The 21,183-nt window shown below is 44.3% G+C and overlaps 6 protein-coding genes across 6 annotated transcripts in view; 3 read left to right on the top strand and 3 right to left on the bottom strand.

Moving 5' to 3' along the window:
• LOC126564716 (enolase) overlaps nucleotides 1–3,309 on the top strand; it is a 111,973-nt gene extending 108,664 nt beyond the window's left edge. The window contains exons 2-3 of the mRNA XM_050221810.1: nucleotides 1,857–2,130; nucleotides 2,273–3,309. Coding sequence (XP_050077767.1) covers nucleotides 1,864–2,130; nucleotides 2,273–3,307 — 1,302 coding nt within the window. The 5' untranslated portion in view covers nucleotides 1,857–1,863 and the 3' untranslated portion in view covers nucleotides 3,308–3,309. The remainder of the gene's footprint in view (nucleotides 1–1,856; nucleotides 2,131–2,272) is intronic.
• A 1,078-nt stretch (nucleotides 3,310–4,387) lies between these two features.
• Nucleotides 4,388–5,673, top strand: LOC126564875 (uncharacterized). Its single transcript, XM_050221997.1, has 3 exons — nucleotides 4,388–4,558; nucleotides 4,633–5,427; nucleotides 5,501–5,673. Exons 1-3 carry the CDS (start codon nucleotides 4,399–4,401, stop codon nucleotides 5,671–5,673), a joined length of 1,128 nt encoding a protein of 375 aa, XP_050077954.1. The 5' UTR covers nucleotides 4,388–4,398.
• A 668-nt stretch (nucleotides 5,674–6,341) lies between these two features.
• Nucleotides 6,342–7,612, bottom strand: LOC126565991 (insulin-like growth factor-binding protein complex acid labile subunit). The gene is made up of 2 exons (XM_050223192.1): nucleotides 7,606–7,612; nucleotides 6,342–7,348 (listed from the first exon to the last, which is right to left on the bottom strand). Exons 1-2 carry the CDS (start codon nucleotides 7,610–7,612, stop codon nucleotides 6,342–6,344), a joined length of 1,014 nt encoding a protein of 337 aa, XP_050079149.1.
• A 216-nt stretch (nucleotides 7,613–7,828) lies between these two features.
• Nucleotides 7,829–9,008, bottom strand: LOC126564900 (leucine-rich repeat and death domain-containing protein 1-like). The gene is made up of 2 exons (XM_050222025.1): nucleotides 8,977–9,008; nucleotides 7,829–8,915 (listed from the first exon to the last, which is right to left on the bottom strand). Exons 1-2 carry the CDS (start codon nucleotides 9,006–9,008, stop codon nucleotides 7,829–7,831), a joined length of 1,119 nt encoding a protein of 372 aa, XP_050077982.1.
• Nucleotides 9,009–9,288: 280 nt separating this feature from the next.
• LOC126565990 (leucine-rich repeats and immunoglobulin-like domains protein 3) lies at nucleotides 9,289–10,478 on the bottom strand (the record flags this gene model as incomplete). The annotated part of the gene is made up of 2 exons (XM_050223191.1): nucleotides 9,289–10,354; nucleotides 10,414–10,478. Coding segments are annotated over 2 exons (1,131 nt in total), but the record flags the coding sequence as incomplete, so codon positions are not given.
• Nucleotides 10,479–11,585: 1,107 nt separating this feature from the next.
• On the top strand, nucleotides 11,586–12,172 carry LOC126565532 (uncharacterized). The gene is made up of 2 exons (XM_050222718.1): nucleotides 11,586–11,630; nucleotides 11,714–12,172. Exons 1-2 carry the CDS (start codon nucleotides 11,586–11,588, stop codon nucleotides 12,170–12,172), a joined length of 504 nt encoding a protein of 167 aa, XP_050078675.1.
• Nucleotides 12,173–21,183: the final 9,011 nt, after the last annotated feature.

Genomic DNA, 21,183 nt, shown 5'->3' with positions numbered 1-21,183 from the left:
CAAATTGAAATGACTGAACTCTCTAGGCTATTAGTGGTCCGAAAAAGAAGAATCGAATTTTGATGCATTTCTGCAAAGTACCCCTAAGTTAGGATCGTCCATCAAATTTCTCTCCGCTCTCAGAAGCAAAATAATGATTTAATGAGAGAACATCTCAAGGTCAAAGTAGGAAGCGTACAGGTACTACAATTGCGTATGCTGTTGACAGACATATCGCACATCGGCGTTTTTAACTAATCTGTGAGGATAATTTTAGGCGGCTTATATTAAGGTAACGTCTGCGATACTAAAAATCTCTTCTAAAATTTAAAACATATCTCCACGTTACCTAGTCGGCCGTTGTTTGAGGAGCTTAGCAAGGCGTACGGTTCTGTCAAATTGCTCTGTCAAATTGTGCAACCCGGTCCGCACGGTTGCTGTTTCTCACGCCTGCGCGTACGACAATCGTTCAATTCCTGATAATTTTCATCAACTTGGTAGAGGCCAGCGTTATTGGCTCATTCCACATCAAACGGTGCAGTGAAAACGGTCGGCTCGGTGTCTCTTGTGCTCCAACTTTCATCCATCTTTGTCCACAAAGTAAAGCGAAAAGTAAGTGTGGGACGAAATATTCCAATCGATTTTTATCGTAAAGCCCGGTGTGTTGGTAAAACTGTGTATAAACGAAGGAGTCGTAACTTTGTACTCGGTTTTTTGATAACTTTCTCCATTAAGTTACCGATAAGGATCGGTAGATCGTTTTGGCCGGCATGTACAAGTGTGGTGAAAGTGAAAAAAGCTACCCTATTGCACAATAATTGCATTTTCAAGAGCGTATTGTGTGCGAATGTGCCTGTGTGACGATTGCGCTCGTGTGTGGTGTATGCTGATTGAGGCGGTGCATCCGGCAATCTAGATTACGATTGTTTTAGTCCGTGGAACGAACATTTATTTAACCTTGAGCTTATCAGGCAAAGGTCACCTTTCGTTTTTCACGATCCTTCTCAAACCCAACACACCGGTGATGGTTGTATTGGAAAAGAGGAAAAGCTTAACCGCTCTAAAAAAAGCTTAAAACTCTACCAGAAAAAAATCTCTTTATAACTTTAATTTTTTAACTAGATTCACTAACAGCTAGTTATGTGAAATACTTGAAATTAGAAAGATATTTGATAAAATTTTGTAAGGAAAACTGATTTTCCTGCGTTGGTGAATTTTTCACCCGGCATAGGTATCGTATGACCTTTAGAATCGGTTAGAGGTCAATGGAGACGCGCCTAACAAACTCCCCCTTCTCCCACTCTCCCCTTCCAATGTCCTACATTCGTGTGTAATTATGGTTGACAAAATGTGATGCAAAATTAAGCTATGTTTGTGATATGCTTAAATGATGTAATTTTATATCTTTTTTGAGTCGAATGAGCTCAGAATGCTCTAAAATTACACTCTTGTCAATCAAATAGCAATGCCATCTTTGATGTACATAGTATCAGGTGTTTAACCGATATGATTGTCACTAGGGAACGCAACCAGCAAAACACACGGTTGTTTTTTTTCTGGTCTCTTTACTAGGGCCGTGTGTTTTTCTTTTTCGGGGTTCAACCTGATAACCTCCGGAAGTATTAGCGTCCACGTAAATAACAACATACAAAACCATCGCGCCCAATAGCTCCGCGCAACGAACGAGCATGATCCGAGGAATTATGTAAGAGCCAGGACTCCTGTGTGTATGTGTTTTATTGACGATTGTTTGTAGATTTTAATCGATTCCAAAAATACATGGGAGCAAGAGGGACATAAATACATGGAATTATCGCAACATTGCTACATGAATCCGTTTTTTTCCTTTTTTTTTGGTTTTCTCCCCTAACATCCAGATCCAAGATGCCGTTCAAGAGTATTAAGGCCCGTCAGATCTTCGACTCGCGCGGTAACCCCACCGTCGAGGTTGACCTGGTGACCGATCTCGGTCTGTTCCGGGCTGCCGTCCCGTCCGGAGCATCCACCGGTGTCCACGAGGCACTGGAGCTGCGCGACAACGAGAAGGCGAACTGGCACGGCAAGGGTGTCCTGAAGGCGGTGGAGAACATCAACAAGACCATCGCACCGGCCGTGTTGGCTTCCAACCTTTGCGTTACGCAGCAGAAGGAGGTAGGTTGTAGTTCGGCGATCACGGAAGAAGAGACATTTATTTTTAGCACCGAAAGCGATTGAGAACATTATGCAACGAGACCACCGGTACCGTTGGATTAATCTCACGGTTGTCTTTGCCCTGTCTTTATTGTCCACTTAGCTTGATGAGCTGATGCTGAAGCTTGACGGAACCGAAAACAAGTCGAAGCTCGGTGCCAACGCTATTCTGGGCGTTTCGCTGGCCATCTGCAAGGCCGGTGCCGCCAAGAAGGGTGTCCCGCTGTACAAACACATTGCCGATCTGGCCGGCAATGCTAACATCATCCTGCCGGTGCCGGCATTCAACGTCATCAACGGTGGTAGCCATGCTGGCAACAAGCTGGCCATGCAGGAGTTCATGATCCTGCCAACCGGTGCGTCGTCCTTTACCGAGGCAATGAAGATCGGTAGCGAGGTGTACCACCATTTGAAGAACGTGATCAAGGCCAAGTTCGGGCTGGATGCGACCGCCGTCGGTGATGAGGGTGGCTTCGCGCCCAACATCCTAGAGAACAAGGAAGCGCTGAACCTGATCCAGGACGCCATCGCTAAGGCTGGCTACACCGGTAAGGTTGAAATCGGTATGGATGTCGCTGCGTCCGAGTTCCACAAGGAGGGCAAGTACGATCTGGACTTCAAGAACCCGAAATCGGACCCGAGCGCATGGTTGGCTCCGGACGCGCTGGAGCAGCTGTACCAGGGCTTCATCAAGGACTTCCCGATTGTCAGTATTGAGGATCCCTTCGATCAAGATCATTGGGATGCGTGGAGCAAGATCACTGCCAACACGACGATCCAGATCGTCGGTGACGATTTGACCGTTACCAACCCGAAGCGTATTGCTACCGCCGTCGAGAAGAAGGCCTGTAACTGTTTGCTGCTGAAGGTGAACCAGATCGGTTCGGTGACGGAATCGATCAATGCGCATCTGCTGGCAAAGAAGAACGGTTGGGGTACGATGGTTTCGCATCGTTCCGGCGAAACCGAGGACACGTTCATTGCCGATCTGGTGGTGGGTTTGAGCACCGGCCAGATCAAGACTGGTGCACCATGCCGATCGGAGCGTTTGGCTAAGTACAACCAAATCCTGCGCATCGAGGAGGAGCTCGGTGCCGGAGCGAAGTACGCCGGTAAGAGCTTCCGTCATCCGCAGTAAGCGTTCCACCACTCGTTGTAGGCGAACATGATCAAGATCCCCACTACACTGGGTAGGCTCTGAGCGCCCACAGCCAGCACCTCATGCAAAACCCCTAACCTCGATATATTTATCGTCATGAAGCTCTAATTGCGCCTCAAGCAGCATAAATTGTAAGGCTTAAACTTATTGAATGTTATAATTGTTAAATGAAAGTGTGACAAAGCCACGACGGTTGTCAATGCATTACTGAAAGTACATGATCCATTCGATAATACACGGAAACCATGGTAGGAATAATTTGATGATGTTTTGATAACTCGCGCATTATCCGAAAATAGATTACCCTTTATTTCAACGACCACCTTCCGAAGTCGTAGATGACCAGAGTTGTTATTTGAATATTAGCAATCCTTGTGATGTAAAACTAATTTATTTTGTTCGAGTTAGCAGTTTCACGACAAATAAACTAATCTGTCTTCTGTTTCATTTTCGTACAAATATGACGAGCAGATCAAAATTAATTAGCTTTCTTATCCGGGAAAATGTAAACTCCCATTCAAAATGTATGACCTACACGGGTAGGTGTTTATAGAAGTAAAGGTGTACATTTGGTCATTGAACCAAAGATTAAATTAGGTGCTTCAGGGTGAATGCATTGAGATAGGAGCGTAGGAATGGTATCTATAATCTGGGAGTATAATTTTCTTTCTACAAAGCGTTGCTATGTCATCCATGCGATCGCCTGTGCACTTTTTGGTATCATACGTACGCAGCCAAAACATTCAACTGTCAAGTTAAGCACAAGAGGACAACGAAAAATCTGTTTGTACACAAAACACAAGTCCAGCAAAAAAGTCGGTGGCCGTGCACTGTAAGCGCAATTACACCCTTTTTTATACGCCCTTTGAACTTATAAACAATAATAGCCCGTATTGGCCACTTTTTCCTCCTTTGTTTGTGAAGCGCACTGATGCCGCAGAAAAGGACAATGTTGCCGCAACGCATCGTTTGCTGACTAGGGTTACGAAACCGCTGGATGTAAGCTATTCTTGGTGCGTGGAAGAAAAACAATCTCGTGTTCTCGAAACGCCCTCTGCATCCACCACACGATGGCAAAGAATTGGCTTGCTAGGACGAAAAAAAAGTTCCTCCGGCTTCATCCGGCGTGGCGCGTGTACGTAATACTGCTCGGACTGCTGGTACTCTACAACGAGGTGCTTATTTACGTGTTGCAAAAGTTGAAATGGTCTAATATTTACTGTAAAGAAGGTACGTGGCAAGGGATAGGGGCATGACAAGAAGAATTAAGCAACTAATACAATAATCTCGTTTCCTCTCGACAGCTGGCTGTGTAAAGATTCTGCTCGTAGCGGATCCACAAATTCTAGGCAAAACGTACGACACACATTTCTATGCCGGACTGGCAAACTACGATTCTGATCGCTATCTTGCCTGGTACTACGAGCAAGCGGTCGAACATGTGCAACCGGACGTAATCATTTTTCTCGGCGATCTGATGGACGAAGGTACCGATTCGACGGAAATCCATTTCGAGGAGTACTACACCCGTTTCGGAGCGATCTTCCCAACTCATCCGACAGCGAAGGTAATCTACATTCCGGGCGATAACGATATCGGCGGTGATGGGAGACAACCGTTGAATCCGATTGCAAAGCGACGCTTTCGTCAGTATTTTTCCGAGCGGCCGGCTTGGGTGATTAACGATAATCTGACGATCTACAACATCAACCGGATTACGCTCGAGATGACGTTGAACGATCCGCGCATGGTCGATAGTACCGGGACGGATGTTTCCGAACGTTATTTGCGTATATTTGTCAGCCATATACCGGTGCTGGATGTGCCGTCTAGCTTTACCTACACGGCAATACATAATCTGAAGCCGAATGTGATCTTTTCGGCCCATTTGCACGTTTCGCAGTTTGCCCGTATACATCGGAGTCGGTTGAAAACGGTGCAGTATAGGCCGCTGAGTCAGGACAAGCGGACGGCGTATAAGGTGCATTCGTTCGATCTGAGCTACCACCAGGATACGCAGGAGTTACTGGAAATAATCGTCCCTACGTGTTCGTATCGGATGAGTGTTCCGGACATTGGATATGGATATGCAGCGATCGGTAAGATTTGGAATGGGATTTCGATCAAGGACAATTAGAAAAAAAAAGTTTTTCCCTTTCTCAATACTCACAGATGGTACCACGCTGAAGTACACCGTGCTCTGGACGACGAGACGCTTCTATCAACTGATCTCGTACGTAGTGATACTGGCCGTTCCGGTGGTGTTGGGCTTGTTGTATGTTTTCTACAAATTCTTACGAGAACACTGCAACTGTCGGTCAAGGTATGAACGATTGCCGAAGTAACGCCAACGGTAGATAACTGTGGCATGCGATAATTGCGGCAAATGTACTTGTGCAATCCTGGAGACAGTGGCGAATAAATGAAGACTGCGATAAAGCAATGTTTTCTAGAAAAAAAAAAACATGGAAGCATTATTTACTTTTTATAAAAATTCATTATAACTAGTCAAGGCCCGGTAGAACCTATCTTTGTGCCCGCAAACTCCGGTGTGCATTGCTAGAACATTAATTAATTTAAACCAGTATTGATTTTTAACTGTGATCTTCTTCTTCTTCTTGTCTTTACGACCTCTAAGGTCATACCGGCCATCGAATGGCTTACTAGACTGCCGATTTCACGTAGTTGGATAGTCAGTCCTCACTACGGGGGGATGGTCCAGAGTCGTAACAATTGTTACTGAGTTCTAATGAACGCTTTTACAGGTGTTGCAAACATCACAGACACACTGGAGCATCCACTTTATTTTGGTAATTTGAAAATAATATCCATTAATGCATAATACAATAATTGTATAATTTTGTAATTTGTTATGAAGAATTTGCCTGCAGCAAAAACTCTTAGTGTTTCTGTTCATATTAATTATATCCACTGATAAGCCTTGAGTTACATGTCCCAGAACGCTTGGTGATCTGGTTCGTAAAATATCTAGAATCATAAGTGTCCTAGAAATCTAAGTGACTATTATTAGTTGTTTTTTAAGCTTATTGTCGTTACGCGCCCAGGAACTCTGATCATTAGTCGCTTGGAACTCAATGTCCAGCGGGCAAAAGGGAAATTCTGTTACATGTCTACAATCTATTTTGTTTCTGCTCAACATCAGTCGCTCTAGACGTTTGGGATGTTTGTCCTCTCGGAAGACAATAAAAGAAATTTGATTTGCTGACACATCCAAAGACACCAAACCGTCCATACCTCCAAATACGTCCATGTTTACGTTCCTAAGCTTATTGTTGCTGAAGTTCAGGTAGTTGACGAAGGGTAGATGATGCATACAGTTCGGTATCCGCGTAAGTTCGTTCGAATTGAGATATAGTACTTGGAGACTTGGGATCGTTTGCCATTGACAAAAGTCGAGCGTTTTAAAGCGATTGTTGGAAAGCATTAATTTATAAAGATGAGCGCTAGAGAATCGTCCAACCAGCAATTCTATGGCGTTGTGTGAGAGATTAACGTAGTTAAACCAACCGAGAGGCGCAAGTAGCTCGAGGTTTAAGATTCTGAGCTTATTATGACTTACGTTTAGCTGGAAGAGGTTTCGCTTGTGTCCACTGTTTATAGTGCTCGTGATCGTGTGAATATTGTTGTATGTAAGATCTAGCGAATCTAACGAATGACACCACTGTATTAAATCTAGATTAAGATGCTGAATGTGGGAATGTAGCAGTTGCAAGGTGATTAAATTCTTCAAGCCCTTAAGCGATGGTGGTACCTGTCCCAGGCTACTGTACATGATCATCAACTCCGTAATGGCGTCGTTTGGCTGGAAGTGTATCCAGTGAAGCCTTGTTTTTCTCACCTCAAGCTTTTTAATGGTGAAACTGCTGGGCACAATAATTTGAAGCAATGCACGCGAGTCTAAGATTTGTACACTCTGTACAGAGTTTAACTCAAAACAGTTGAAAATCGACTGATCGATTGATGAGGTTTCGAAGTGGCGAAATTGCACAAACACTACACCTGTCGGTAGTTTTGCATGGAACGAAGTCAGGTTGGTATTCACAGGATTGAGATGCTCGATGAGGCAATGTTTCGTGGCGTTTCCGTCACAAACTATAGAGTAACCAACCACCGAGGCAGCGAATATGGTCAGGTGATATAAGCAAACTGCTGGGATCAGTTTTGTTAAGCATTTTACCGATAGGATGATTAATTGACGCATTTTTTGAGCACCAAACAAAGTCACTTAATATCTGCTCTGATACCGAAACACTTACTGATCATACTAGCATCAAATTTTGCTACAATCGACAACAAAGCCTTGAGTACATTTGGCGACACGATTAAACGACGCAATACTCTGATGATTGGCAGCACACAAGGCAGCATTACACAAACCAACGTGTTCAAAAAGAGCTATCGGGGGACCGTTGTATATTTGTTTTTAATTAAATTATATTTTTTCCATCATCAAAAAAGCATTTACTCAGCCACAGCCAACTATGTGTAAACTTTTACGGACGCTAGTGATACGTTCGTCAAATTCATGAATTGCAGTGGATTATGTTTGAGATAAATTTCCTTCAGACTGGGCGGCACTGACTGCCGATTGTTGCAGGTAACCGTTGCAATAGCGTTATTACTGAAAAACAACTGCTCTAGCTCCTTTAGCATCGCAAACGCTTCCATCGCAACCCGGGTCAGCTTGTTTTGATTGAAGTTAAGAAATTTTACCTTTGGCCACCGTCCCAAACATTTCGGAATTTGCTGCAAATTGTTGCTGTGGAATGAAAACGACACTATCTGCACCAACGTGCTCCATCCGCACAGTTCGATCGTTAGCAGATTGTTCCTGGACAGGATCACTGTTTTGATGTTTCTGTTGTTAAACTGTCCAACAACGGTTTCGATTAAGTTGTCTTCCAGATCGATTGTCTCCAGTGCCCGCATGCTTGCAAACACAGTCATGTTTACGACTTTGATCTTGTTGCTGCCTAACGTGAGCTTTTCCAACACTGGACTACACCGGGGATTCAGAGCACCTTTAAATTCTAGTGAACCGATAAGATTGTTATTCAGCGTAACTGTTTTCAGCTGCGTGAAGTTACAAAACTGTTCTAAATTAATCGTTTCGATTGGCGAGAGGGAAAGCTTGAAGAAGGATAGATTTGGAAGATTAGATAGCGTTGGTGGTATCATTGTTAGGGTACTTTGAAAGATTGTCAGTATGGAAAGGGGGCAGTTCCTTTCGAACCGGATCCGGCCGAGTAAGGAGAGCGATAGGGTAATCTTTTCGATGGATATGTTTCTTGGTACGATCACTATATGCACCTTGCTCGAATCACTGAACGATAGTTTGCTTACGGTGGGAGGTATGTGGCTGAGCAGCGCACCGTTCACGATCGGCAGAATAAGATTTTTAAATTCAATCGTGTCCGTCCTGTTTGGCACGTGGTTAAACAGGAACGTTCCTTCCAACGCGGGACTGTAGTTTGTAACAGTGCAGGTGTAATTCTTTACATTCTCCTTACAGCGAAACTGAAACGCCGCACTGCCATGCAATGCGACGATAGTGGCGAGGAGCAAGCTGTAAGACGAGGGCTAGAGTTAGTATTGGCCTTAGGGGTGGTAGTAGCTCCTTCAACAACCTTCTCCGTACGTGAAAGGACACGCTACTCATGGTGTGACGTGAACTGCGAATCTTTGCCATCACAACTGACTATCCCATGGGCTTTTAGTGTAATAATATACTTATTGTGTATACACAAGAGATTTCCGTGACAATTGATTATTAGAATTCATTGTTCCATTGTTGAATCGTATATTACTTCCTGCTGTACGCTATACAAAACATTCAGATAATGGCTTGTTGGTGGTAACATACATACATGTTTGGGAGATGTTTTTCCTATAACACCAAAATAGAAGTACACTGATCCTCGCGCCAATACGAAGCCATTCTAAGTATGCATTCTCAACTTTTGCGCCAACGTTTGTGAGATGTTCAAATGCTCCATACAATTGTGCCGCATGTCTATATCGACCAGTCGTGGTGGCAGCGAATGCTCATGCACCATAAACGACACGATCGGATTCAGGGACAGTCGTATGTAGTGCAACTGTTTCAGTTGCTTAAAATCGTCGATCGAAATGTTCGACAGTTGATTATGCTCGAGAGTGATAACCTCTATGTTGGGCAACCGTTCCAAACACGTCGGCACGTGGATGAGTTTGTTTCGATTTACGCGAAGAGTTGTTATGTATGGCATTGGGTGTGAGTTGCACAGATCTAATGCCGACAGCATGTTATAGTCGAGCTGTAGTTCACCTGTTAGGTTGTTTTGGAACCCTCCCGAAATTGTCTCAATCATATTATCCGACAGTTTGAGCATTTCCAGCCGGCCAAACGGTGCAAATACGTCTGGGGAAAGTGTCGTAAGTCGATTGTTTGCTAGCGAGATTTCTATCAACTTTGAATCACATTCATGGACATGGTGTTGTGGATTGGTGATGTAGTGTATCCTGTTGTAGTTAAGATCGATCGTCGCAAGACTTCGAAGGTTACAAATTAGACTTAAGTTGAGCTCTTCCATTGGAGTATGATTAATTTTGATGTAAGATACATTTTTCAAGTTCACCAACGTAGGTGGTAACTGATGGAGTGGAGCTTTTTCTATACACAGCAGCACGAGTAGACCATTTTCCTCGAAACTTATCGCTTCGAGTCCGGTTCGGATGATGAACAACTGCTCGACTGTACTGTTGCTCGGTACAACGATGTTTCTCATAACAGCAGATTCAGTCATAAACACGTGCTTGATCGTTGGTGATAAATTGCTGAGAATGTTGTGATCGACAGTCTTGGCCATAAGCTGCGAGAAAATCAGTATATGCACGTGCTCCGGTATGTGGTTCAGGACAAACGTTCCTTCATATTCGGGAAACAGATTGTTCAAGGTGCATTGCGCACTGTTCCGGTTGAGGCAGATAAAATGAAATGCTGCAATAGTGGTAGCGAACGAGAAGCTAGAACGAGTAACGAACGTTAACTTTGTGTTTGTAACATTGTATACAGCAAATAACACCTCAAGTAGTAACACACCGAACCGATAGTCATTTGGAGCGATTTGTTGGCGGTCTTGTTTCCTCGACGAAAGTTCAATTACTGATAGGAAATAGTAGCACTATCGTTACAGTATCATCATGCCAAAAAAGAAGGTATAATAGTTAAATTAAAATACGTGACATGTGTGCTTTCACAGCTGATTATTATAACAAACGTGGCTCATTATTTGGTGAGCAATGCGTAGCTGCGTTACGCTACTCTTCGTACGCGCATTGCTCTATCTAGCACGCAAAAATGGTTTAGTTTTGATTGAAATCACTATTAACTATCCAACAGTAAATCCATACAGACAGACACGATCATTGAGTCACAACTGATAGATGAATTAGGCCGACTATTAGGGGAATGGTCGTAAGGGCCCTATCATTGGTTGTCAATCTACGTGCGATTCTTTTAGCATCTAGTAAAAGGGCTTAACCTGTTATCAACATATTTGATGTTATCGATTCACTAACAAGCAGGTGAATGAACTTGGTTAGTGAAATCTTGAATAATGTACGAAAAACCGCGCGTGATACCCAAAGTTCATGTACCACCAGGAGGAACCCTTCGTGTACGAGATTGAAGACGTACAACGCATTTCCTGTATCTGAATCAGTTTCATTTATTACAAACAAGCGTCAAAGTGTTTTGCAAAGAATGGCGTCTAGTCGGTTCTCCGGTGCTTCACCGGACAGGGAACCAAAAGTCTGGAGTAATTGAATAGAGCAACATCTGAATAAACATAGTTGAGGATTTCGTTAAAGTTGTGGCTAATTTGGCATCCATTTCCTACGACGTTCGTTCAAAATGGAAATCTTCCTAACACTAATCTATCACGTGTCCCCGCTCTCCCTCCATTAGTGAGGTTTTACGACACAGACATTCCCTATTGAAGAAAGAAAAACATTCTAACCGTTCTTGTCTCGGTGTTGTACGTCATATCAGCTACTAGTAAGTAGGACAATTTTCCCGATCGCGAAGCACCCGAAAAAGATGCGCCAAACAATTCATCGATTGTTCGAACTTTCGTGTTATCGTTTCGCTTCACGACTATATAAGACGCTTTGCAAAACATGAACATTTATCATACTTCATCTGCAAGTCGTTCAGCTCTTCATACAGGATCCTTATCAACAGCTTGTCTCAAAGATGAAAGCCGTGTACGTTCTTGCTATTGCTCTGAGCCTTGCTGTGGTAAGTTTTTGTCTGACCCTTCCGCTAATGGTCAGTATGGTGTCCTTACGCTAGCACTAACCAAACCGTCCAATCCCTTTCAGGCCACCCAGGCAGCACCTCAGTTCCTGTTGGGCACGCTCACCACCCTGTCGCAGACGATCACCAACTTGGTGACGCAAATCACGACCCTTCTGAACAATGTGCTCGTCTCGGCCGGATCAACCACCCAGTCCGTGCTGTCGTCGGTCGTTTCGAACGCACTGTCCACGCTGTTCGGATTGGCCAACTCCACCATCTCGCTGCTGGCCGTGCCACAGAGTGCACTGAGCACGGTTAACACTCTGCTGACCAATGCGCTCAATCAAATTGCAACGGTCGTTGCCGGTGCCGGAACAACGCTAACCACTCTGGTGCCAGCCCTCGGCAATGTGCAAACCATTCTGTCCACGCTCGTTGCCAACCTGAGTGCGCTCAATCTGACGGCCCTGGCGCCACTCCAGTCGACGCTGACCCAGCTGGCGACCACACTCGGCAACGCTGTGACTCAAATTTCGGGTTAAGTGAAACGATACGACTCTGGGATGCTTATGATCATGGAACAGCGGTGTTCCGAATAAATGAATATGCAAAAATCTAAAAACCAAGGAATGCTAGTGTTTGAATCACTCACACGGGGGGATGTATTGTGATTGCATACTTTCGGGCTGATAGGGGTGAAAAGTGAGCGCTAAGCGTGGTTGAAATGTTTCGGCACTATGGTTATTGGGTGAGCAAAATGCGCCTTTCGAAATAAGTTTTTGGGTTTGTTGAAATCGCTTTTATTGTTGCGTTATTATTGTTAAAAAATGTGTAATATTTTTTTTACATTCTAATCCTCTTTTAAAGAGATATTTTTATTGAATACTAGCCGATTATATTAAAGCCTAGCGGTCAACGAAACTCGTGGGCACGATCTTTGATACAAGGCACGATCGATCGCTCGTTCGTTCGTTCGTCCGATCTCCACATGGTTCGTCGCCTAGCGAAGCCACGATCAGTTGCAGTCTCTCCGTCGTGCCGTTTGGTCGCTATAGTGGTGCGCGTTCCACACTGCCAGACGTTCACTGCCATTGTGGGGTGCAAGTTTTGCAATCGAAACGAAACCGAACGACACCAAATTTGAAGTGGTCTTAGTAGGCTTAGAAGTCAATCACTATATGCGCCGGGTGCGTGAGTATCGATGAATTTTAAACGACATTCTCATTGTCGATGCAGCTGATTGTGCATTATGTGGTGATCGTGCCAACATTCCACGTGTGTGCCTGTGTGTAGGTGTAGTGTAGCACAAACAACAGTCCATGTGTTCATGTGTGTGGAGGCTGTCGTTGGGAGAGTTGGTGTAATTCTTCTGCAACTCCACCGATTCATTGTACCGATGTGAGCTGCATAGTGCAATAAATTCCGCTCGAGGGTGGTGTACACGTGTGTGTGCTTGTTAAATCGTTCATAGAAAGCCAATTGTAAACAGTGCGGGTTCAGATATAGCTTCTTCACTGTTCGAAAGAAACACGAGTGTCATCCATCCAGCCTAAACCCAAAGCGTAAGATCTCGTCGAACAGATCAACAAATTTAAATACTCCAAGGGTACGCTCGGTAGCATCCAGCAGCAGAAGGTGAGTGAGACTGTTGAGGATCGCTTATCAGATCAGATTAAATCTTGATGCCAGTAGTGTGCTAGAAGCTTTACAGCTTCTTCTTCATATGTGTCTCCAAATATCCAAAAACAAATCTCTTCTCCCTTGTATCCCCTATTTCGATCCCGGTTGGATTGCCGTTGCTTACCGGTTGTTCCCTAAAATCAGTTGACTCGCCCGACACGCGGTATGAATATGAAATGAAGCGTAAAGGTGTCAGGCTGCTCGGTTGGTCGGTGTCAGTGGCGTGTTTCGATCGATGGGTTTCGCCTTTCTCACCTTATTTGTGGTGTGTAGGGTGTGGCGATCGCTGCTCACTGCTGAAGCTACGGTATTACCGCGTTCTAGAGCCTACATGATCGTCGCAAAGAACGGGAAGAATTGTAGACGTCGATCGGTCGCGAAATTCATCATTCATCAGTGGAGAGTTCAGGAGATGTGCTAATTCGTATGACATCATCGCAGAGCATCGTTTTGTGTGCGATCGCGACACATGAGCGCTATAAAGTTCGAACAGAAACATTCATATAAGGGAAGTTATGGATAATGATGCAGTTAGACACTAGGTCTCATCAATTATTCATACTCGCCCAAGTTTGCCGTTAAGCAATGAAGACGTTTTAGCGGTATGGAAAACATTACTCATGGTTTTACGTACTACCACGCACTCCAACTCCAATGATTGTTGCTCCGATCTGACATGCTACCAACTCGATCGCTTCAGATTATATGCAACAAACGTTTTTCTTTCCCTTCATGCATGGATCAATTTCGCTCGGCTGCTGAAGAATGTTTACCACCTTTAATCACAGCTTCTCCGGCACCGTTCCTGCATGTCTCTATGCTCGTGTAATCGTGTCCGTTCTGCATGAGAACACAGCTTCCAGCACAGGGCTACAATATTTCGCCTTCCCTTCACATCTTACCACGTCTTTCGTGGCGCACAAAACATCAAACGCCGTGGAGGTCCGTTAGCAAAGTTCGCATAAAAGTGGTGGCTGGAAGAATAAATCGCTCGGCGTTAAGGTATTTCTTACCGCACAGCGTACAACGCCATTAGCCGTCTCTGGCTGGCGATGTTTTGTGCTGGCACACTCATTAGGGAGTCATTGGACGAGATGTTACGATTGTTCGAGAGCTGTATTGGAAGTACTCAATTTCTCAAGCAGTACCTCCTCGCCGTGGATCGAGAGCCTTGGACGATCATCTCCAAAACTTTGTCTCTATGATGGATTTACCTAAACGCCTCCGCCCTGATGAGAGAGATCCCGTACAGTATTGGTGGAGATTATAGGCGGCCCATTTTTGCGGAAGCGAAGATACCGTTGTCGTTTCCGCGCCAAATGCATCCTTGACATTTGTTCGACTCGAGTGCTATTTACACCAAGACACAATGAACTGGAACGGTCTGTGTGTTTGTGTGTCTGACTGTGTGAAGAGTGAGTGAATGAAGAGACATGAATTTTAACACTAGTTTTTTGGTTCCGGTGCCGTTTTTAGCTGACTGAAGAGTCGGCGAACGACTCGTTGACATGTTCAATGTCATCCGATGGGCTTTTCAGCGCTTTGTGTGATATATTTTCCGGTTTTTGATGCACAACGATGAGAAAATTCTTGAAAATCGTGTTTGTTTTGCTGGAGTTTAATTATTTCTTTCAAATCAAGATAGTAGTAACAAACCCCCCTCAATGCTTACTTTCAATTTGTCACTACAAGACCAGTCCAACAAGTCTAAGAACAGACCCTCACCCTCCCTGAGCTTCGGGTGGAATTTGTGGAATTTTAAAACGGCTTACGCAATGGTCACAAATGTCCCGCCGAGCCGAGAACTGTTAATTTGAACGACTTCCCTCACGCTCACTGTCTTTGAAGCTTGGCTTTGGTGAGCTTGATAGGGTCCTCCGGAGTGGTGGAGCTATAGTGTCGCTGTTCAATGTCAACCAGATTAGCATAAGCAATCGGGCGTGGAACCATTGAGGGCTGTGATTTTTTGAAAAACGATCGTTCGCCACGGTCCCGAACCGTGAAGCGATGCGAAGCAATTTTCTTGGGGCACTATTTTTGAAGGTGGTCCACCAACACCCGGTAACTTGATCGTGCACAGCCACCCGCAATCGAAGCCCACCGGCACATACGCACGTGTCTTGGGGCAAATCTCAAACCTCTCGGTCCATCGGTTTGCCTGTTGTGTGAGGTAACACGGTAAACATATTGAAGCAGATTACACTCACACAGTGTGTACACAAAGCCATTTCGCTACTGTTTTGTACACAAACAAACAGCGCACATACACGGCGGGTTATCTCGCGCCAACGAGCGCCCATGAAGAGAGGCTCGAAACGGGCACAAATGGCAGACAGCTTCCAACGTGGGGGAGGCCTGAAGTTAACGAGCAAATAGCAGACAGGCAGAGGGAGGCTTCGTGAGGTTTATTTGCGGAACTTTGCGGATGACTCATCGGATGGTGAGCGAACGACATTACGGCTTTTGTTGTGGCTGTACTTTGCTTGAGTGAAGCCGCTTGCACGGAAAAAGATCATCAACTCCGATCTTTTACGATTATGGTGGGGATTTCTTGTGTGAGTAGTTGAGCTCGCGGATGACGTAAAACTCAAGAATGCATTAAACTCCGATAGTCTAGTTGAAAATGTTTTTCTTTATTCTTTTAATTGCCTTAATATGTTTGTAGTGTTGATTTACTTGGAAGAAAACATCTTGGTTAAATTAGTAGTATTTTACTATAATAGTAGATGTGTTTAGATATAATTAACTTGCTATAAAATGGAGCTTTAAACGCTATAAAAAATATTGTGTGTACGATCGTCTGAAGTGCTTTGATTTGTTTTCGCACAACAAATTCCATGGAAAAGTCACACGATTTACCAACGACATAAAACTGGTGCCTCGATTCGGACAGTCGCCCATTTTAGTGTGCCACAACGGACTGATTACACGATATATAGCTGACCATACGATCGCTGTGGAATGCAATCACAGCTGGATAGAGATTGTCCGAATCGATTAAAACTTCATTCAGCCCGCTGGCTCGATTTATAGCGCACCGAAAGTGCAGACAGCTCGTGTGGACAGACTCGTTTCACGCCCGAAAACTGGACCAATCATCCAACGACTATCCGGTGCAGGGAAAATTGAATTGAACCTCCCAAATAAAAAGTGGAGCATTTCGGTTTGTTTGCGGTTTGCTTGCTACCCTGCCGAAAAATATTCAGATCGAGTTTGGAAGGTGCTCAACACACAAGACAAGCCAATCGGTTAATTCCGGTACCGACGTACCAGGGTCGGATCGATGGATAAAAAAGTAGCACTTTCCCGAGCGCCATTTCCATCGCGCTGATCGCGTGCTCGTTTGAGCGAGGGTTTTATTGCCGCGCGCATGCCATTGATCGATCGGTAACAATCGTGAAGCAATTGCAGTTTGGGCACGCCGCTGGCCCCACACCTTTCAGTATGGTATGGCACGTGTTTTACCGTGCGTAAGAAATCCCGCTCGGAACCGGATTGCCAGCAGATCACGAAGTCAGCCGAAAACGAGCGCTAGCCGACTGTTGGGCGAAGCGAAAGGGAAAGTAGCAAAACGCCCACCCGTTCCGTGCATAAGGATCTTACCGGAATTTCCGTTCGGGTTGATGCGATTCGATTCAATTTTGGGTATGGCACGGTTACGGTGCAACTGATCGGGTAAATTGGAGAAACGGATGTGGGGGTCGAGAAAAAAATGCTGCGAATAGGGCAGACAAACGGATGGGACAATTTAAACGCCTAATCCAATCTGCAGATCGTGTCCAGAGTGGAACCAAATCAGCAATTCTTCATACAATGAGCGATCGGTTTGCTTGAATGGGTGAATTGTTTTATTGAGTCCGGGAACGATTGCAATATAAATGCATTAAACAGGAGTTTTCTTAGAGAAAGTAACATACTTACCAGCAAATAGATGATGTTGTATGGTGGATGAGGTATACTACAGTCTCATTTGTTTCTCGTTTGAAGCAGAGAGAGTAGTTGATTTTCTCAATATTAGTTTTGTTCCGTTCTAATCGTAAAGTGCGATCCAATCTCTTCTGAAATTAAATTCAGGCCTTAAACATCAGTTCAACCTCTAACATCTCTATCTCGCTTCAATATTCAATATTATAGCACTTGATGTTTGTTTGCCATACTTTATCAGTTCCAATTTTCATGGTTCATGTTGGGTGATCTTGAATTTTGCAACAAAAAAAAAAAAGAATAGCTACAGTACCGTTGGTGTTCCAAGCACCCCAAAACAAGCACATACCGATGACCCATAAGATTGGCCAGAGCTCCATCGCGAATCGTTTTGCTCCTGCATTCTCCACACTCTTCCGGATGTTCCCAAACCCCCCCATGAACATACACGCTCAAACCAAGCTCAGCTGATAGTGTGCGAAATTCGGTGTCAAGCAGCATAATCATTCCGTATGGCCCATTGCTCGATAGTCGGTTACAGTTACTTCACACGCATTATAAAATCGAAGAAAACACGGCACGAGACCGAGACTGGCCCCCTTTTTTTTGAAGACGAGACAGCCATGTAGTGTGAGTGGTTGTATGCTTGCGTTAAAAAATCAATTTTTTACAAATCCCCAACAACGAAACTCCCGGCGCGTGATTGGTATTTTTGGAGGGCTTCATCTACGAGGGTTTGTTCGGTAGACTTCCCGTTGATTTGCTTGCCTGTGTGTTTGAGTGTCTGCAGAAGGTGTCGTGTGTGCTTCCGTTCGGTTGGCGCTTTCGTAATGCTTTTTCGATAGCAGCAGGCAAAACGAACGACTGTTGCATATTGATAGAGACGTGTTGAATTTTGTCTTGGAATCGGCATGCCGGGCATTGCTTTTATAGGGTGTCAAACAACAGTTACAGTCTTCAGATGGAAGGGAGATACATTCGCAGTGCTTTGAAAACATATTTGAAACCTTTTTTTTTTACGAATAACGCAAGTACAGTACCTACTTCATACACTGGTGACTGCACGATCGTGGACAAAAAACTCAAAGCGACGAACCCCCTGCAGCAAAAGCAAAATCCCTCCAGTAGGGAAACAATGTTTAAATCGATCTGTCTGCAATCGCAGCAGGATCGTTTTCAATCCCTACTTTACATTTCCATCCATTCCGGGGACGGCTCGTCCTACTGACCCATTATTGGGTGAACAAGATCATTCGAAACAAGATCCAAAAATTACCCATAATTTCAAATCTCAGTATTTCCAGGAAGAGGTTGCTTTTTGTTTTCATTTCGTTCGTCTGTCTGCCGATAGCTGGGTCACGATAGCTGATTAATCGTCTACTCCTCTCTCACTCCCTTTCCACCTCACACACACGCACATACAGACACACCACGTGAGTTCTAGGTCCGTTCCACCAGTGGACGTGTACCAGTGTTGTTGTGTCATCGTGTTGCGTATCGACGGATCGTTTCCGGTGCCGTCCACCCAAGTTTCGACACAATCTTCCGATCCGTGGTTTTGATTAATTTCGTACGTGATTATCGCTTTTCCACAGCTGGTACTAGAACCGGAGCTATGGTTAATTATGATTTCACGCATTTCACGTGAAATCTTACGATGCTGCTAATGCGTGCAACGATTTCGCTTTTGTTTAGCGCCCATCATCTGGGAGCAGGAGGTGCTATTATTATGCTCGGGTGCGGTTTAGTTCAACGGCCCATTATGCTTGGTTTCGCTCCTCACCCTGTACAGATGATACCGTCTTTCGTCATTAGTATACGCATCTTCCCCAACCTGGGTGGAGAGTTTGATCGAAAGTTTCTTGAACTTTCCCTGCTTTTTCACTGCTGCTTGGAAGTTAATTTTTTATACATACTCTTGTTTTAAATTGATCGAGATTTGTCCGTACCAAAGTGACAAAAACACGAGCACAAACAAAGCTGCCGCTGACAAGGGCGTCTGCCAAGGAAAAAAAGTGATTCGACTTTGTGGTGAAACGCGCTATGCAAGAGCCCGCCACATGCTCATGCATGGCTTGCCACTGTTGGCTGATCATAATTAAGCCGGCATATCATTAGAGATTTGGTTTGTTTTGTTTTGTTGCACTTACCTCAGTTTCGGACCTCTCTGCTACAACATCTACAACGCTAGTAAGTTGATTTCTTTTCCCAATGCAGATTACCGGTTTTATTAACCGGCAGTGTGTGCCGTTGTAGTTCGATGCGGCTCATTAGGAAGTTCAGCTTTTGAGTCGTGCGCATGCGATATGCTTTTGTCATGCATATCTCACTAATCATACGATCAGCAATCCTGCGAAGGGAAAGTGAACAAAAATCGTACCGGAATAGTGTTAACTGAGAGACGAAGAAGAGAAGCTTAGTAGATAGATTAAGCTGTTTAAGCTCAACAAAACAATGATTTAAATTTTTAATTCCAACCTTTTCCAACGTTCTTCAGAATATTTTGCCTTTTTAAAGAGCTCGATTACTTCACCAAACCATTCTAGAATAACAAAGCAAAAAAACTTCATATTTATTCATCCCAAAATAAACCCGCACATTGTGTGCAAACTGACCGCTTAAAGCTCGCCGACCCGGGCGGATGAGCACTCCTTCATTCATCTCATTGATGCAACCGCGCACGAAGAAGATGCTCAGTGAAACAAATACTCCACAGCTGTTGCACCATCACCTTTACCCACGCCTTTAACCTTCACATCTTCAACGGCATCAGAGGTGGGCTCATGTCATCCCCGGCGTTTTTCGGTGTCTATTTCAATTCTTCTTACCTACCAAAAAACCCACCCCATCGTTTCGTTTTCGGGCGGAGGATCCACCCACCGTTGTGCGAAATAAAACGAAAGGTCTATTCTGACGGAGTTGAATTTGAAACAGCGCTCTAATCGCAACACGGTGCGATTCGGAAAATCGACCACCGAAGACAAAGAAACTGTTGCTGTTGTGCTCCAAAAAAAGAAGAAGAAGAAAAAACGATCTACTCCATACGAAAAGGTTGCCGATTGCAAAAGATCGCCTGGACAATTGTTTCCCACACTTGGTGAAATACTGGAAAACAAGCAACAAGAAACAAGAGCTATCTCAGGTGTGGAAAAATATAAAACTAGACGACAATCAAATTGTTTTTCCTTGTGCATATTGTACTAAAAGTTGGGGTTGTTTTTGTGGTTGGAAAGATAACCACTACTAACGATGTTGTCGCACCCCATTAATGTGGCTTGACCTCGTGTATGCGTTTTTGCTTGCAATAATTTTCCCAAATTCATTCATCCCACCGTGCTGCAGAGTGTTTCGAAAGATTGTTTAATTTGCAAACCCGGGCAAGGCAAAACAGAGACTGTGAATCGGTGTGCTTGTGTTTTAGTGTTTGTTTTCTGCGCGAGACATGTACGGTTATTTCTGCACGATGGTCTTCATACGTAGTAGAGTTGTTAATTTGCTCTCGTTTCATTTTCTGTCAACTACAGTTAACAGTATGGCAACATTATCTCCGCCTGCATGGGCTTGCTTCAACTTCGATGGCTTAATGAACGGTGACAGTAGTCGACAGGCGGCAAATGGAATGGATGGAAAAGTTTTCACTGGTGCTGCATTAAACAAATCCATCCCTCGACGGGGCGAAAGTGTGTTGTATGTGTGTGTGTAATTGGGTGGAAAATGAAATGTTGCATCGATAGAATCGTTGGTTGTTTTGGGTTCAAGCTAAGCTAATTTTCTTTGAGCTGAAAAATACTCTAGAAACGAGCTTAAGCTTTGCTGTGAAACATTCTTTGAAACAGTTGAATCGCACACACATAAAAACATGTGGAGGTCGATTCACATTTAATTAGCTTGTACAATTAACATGCATTAAAGCTGCAAACAAAGGCAGGCTTCAAAATGATTAAATTAT

The sequence above is a fragment of the Anopheles maculipalpis genome, chromosome 3RL (genome assembly GCF_943734695.1).
Source record: "Anopheles maculipalpis chromosome 3RL, idAnoMacuDA_375_x, whole genome shotgun sequence".
In the NCBI taxonomy this organism is placed as follows: Eukaryota; Metazoa; Arthropoda; class Insecta; order Diptera; family Culicidae; genus Anopheles; species Anopheles maculipalpis.
Note: the sequence above shows the minus strand (reverse complement) of the source record. Positions and strands in the feature narration are given on the sequence as shown.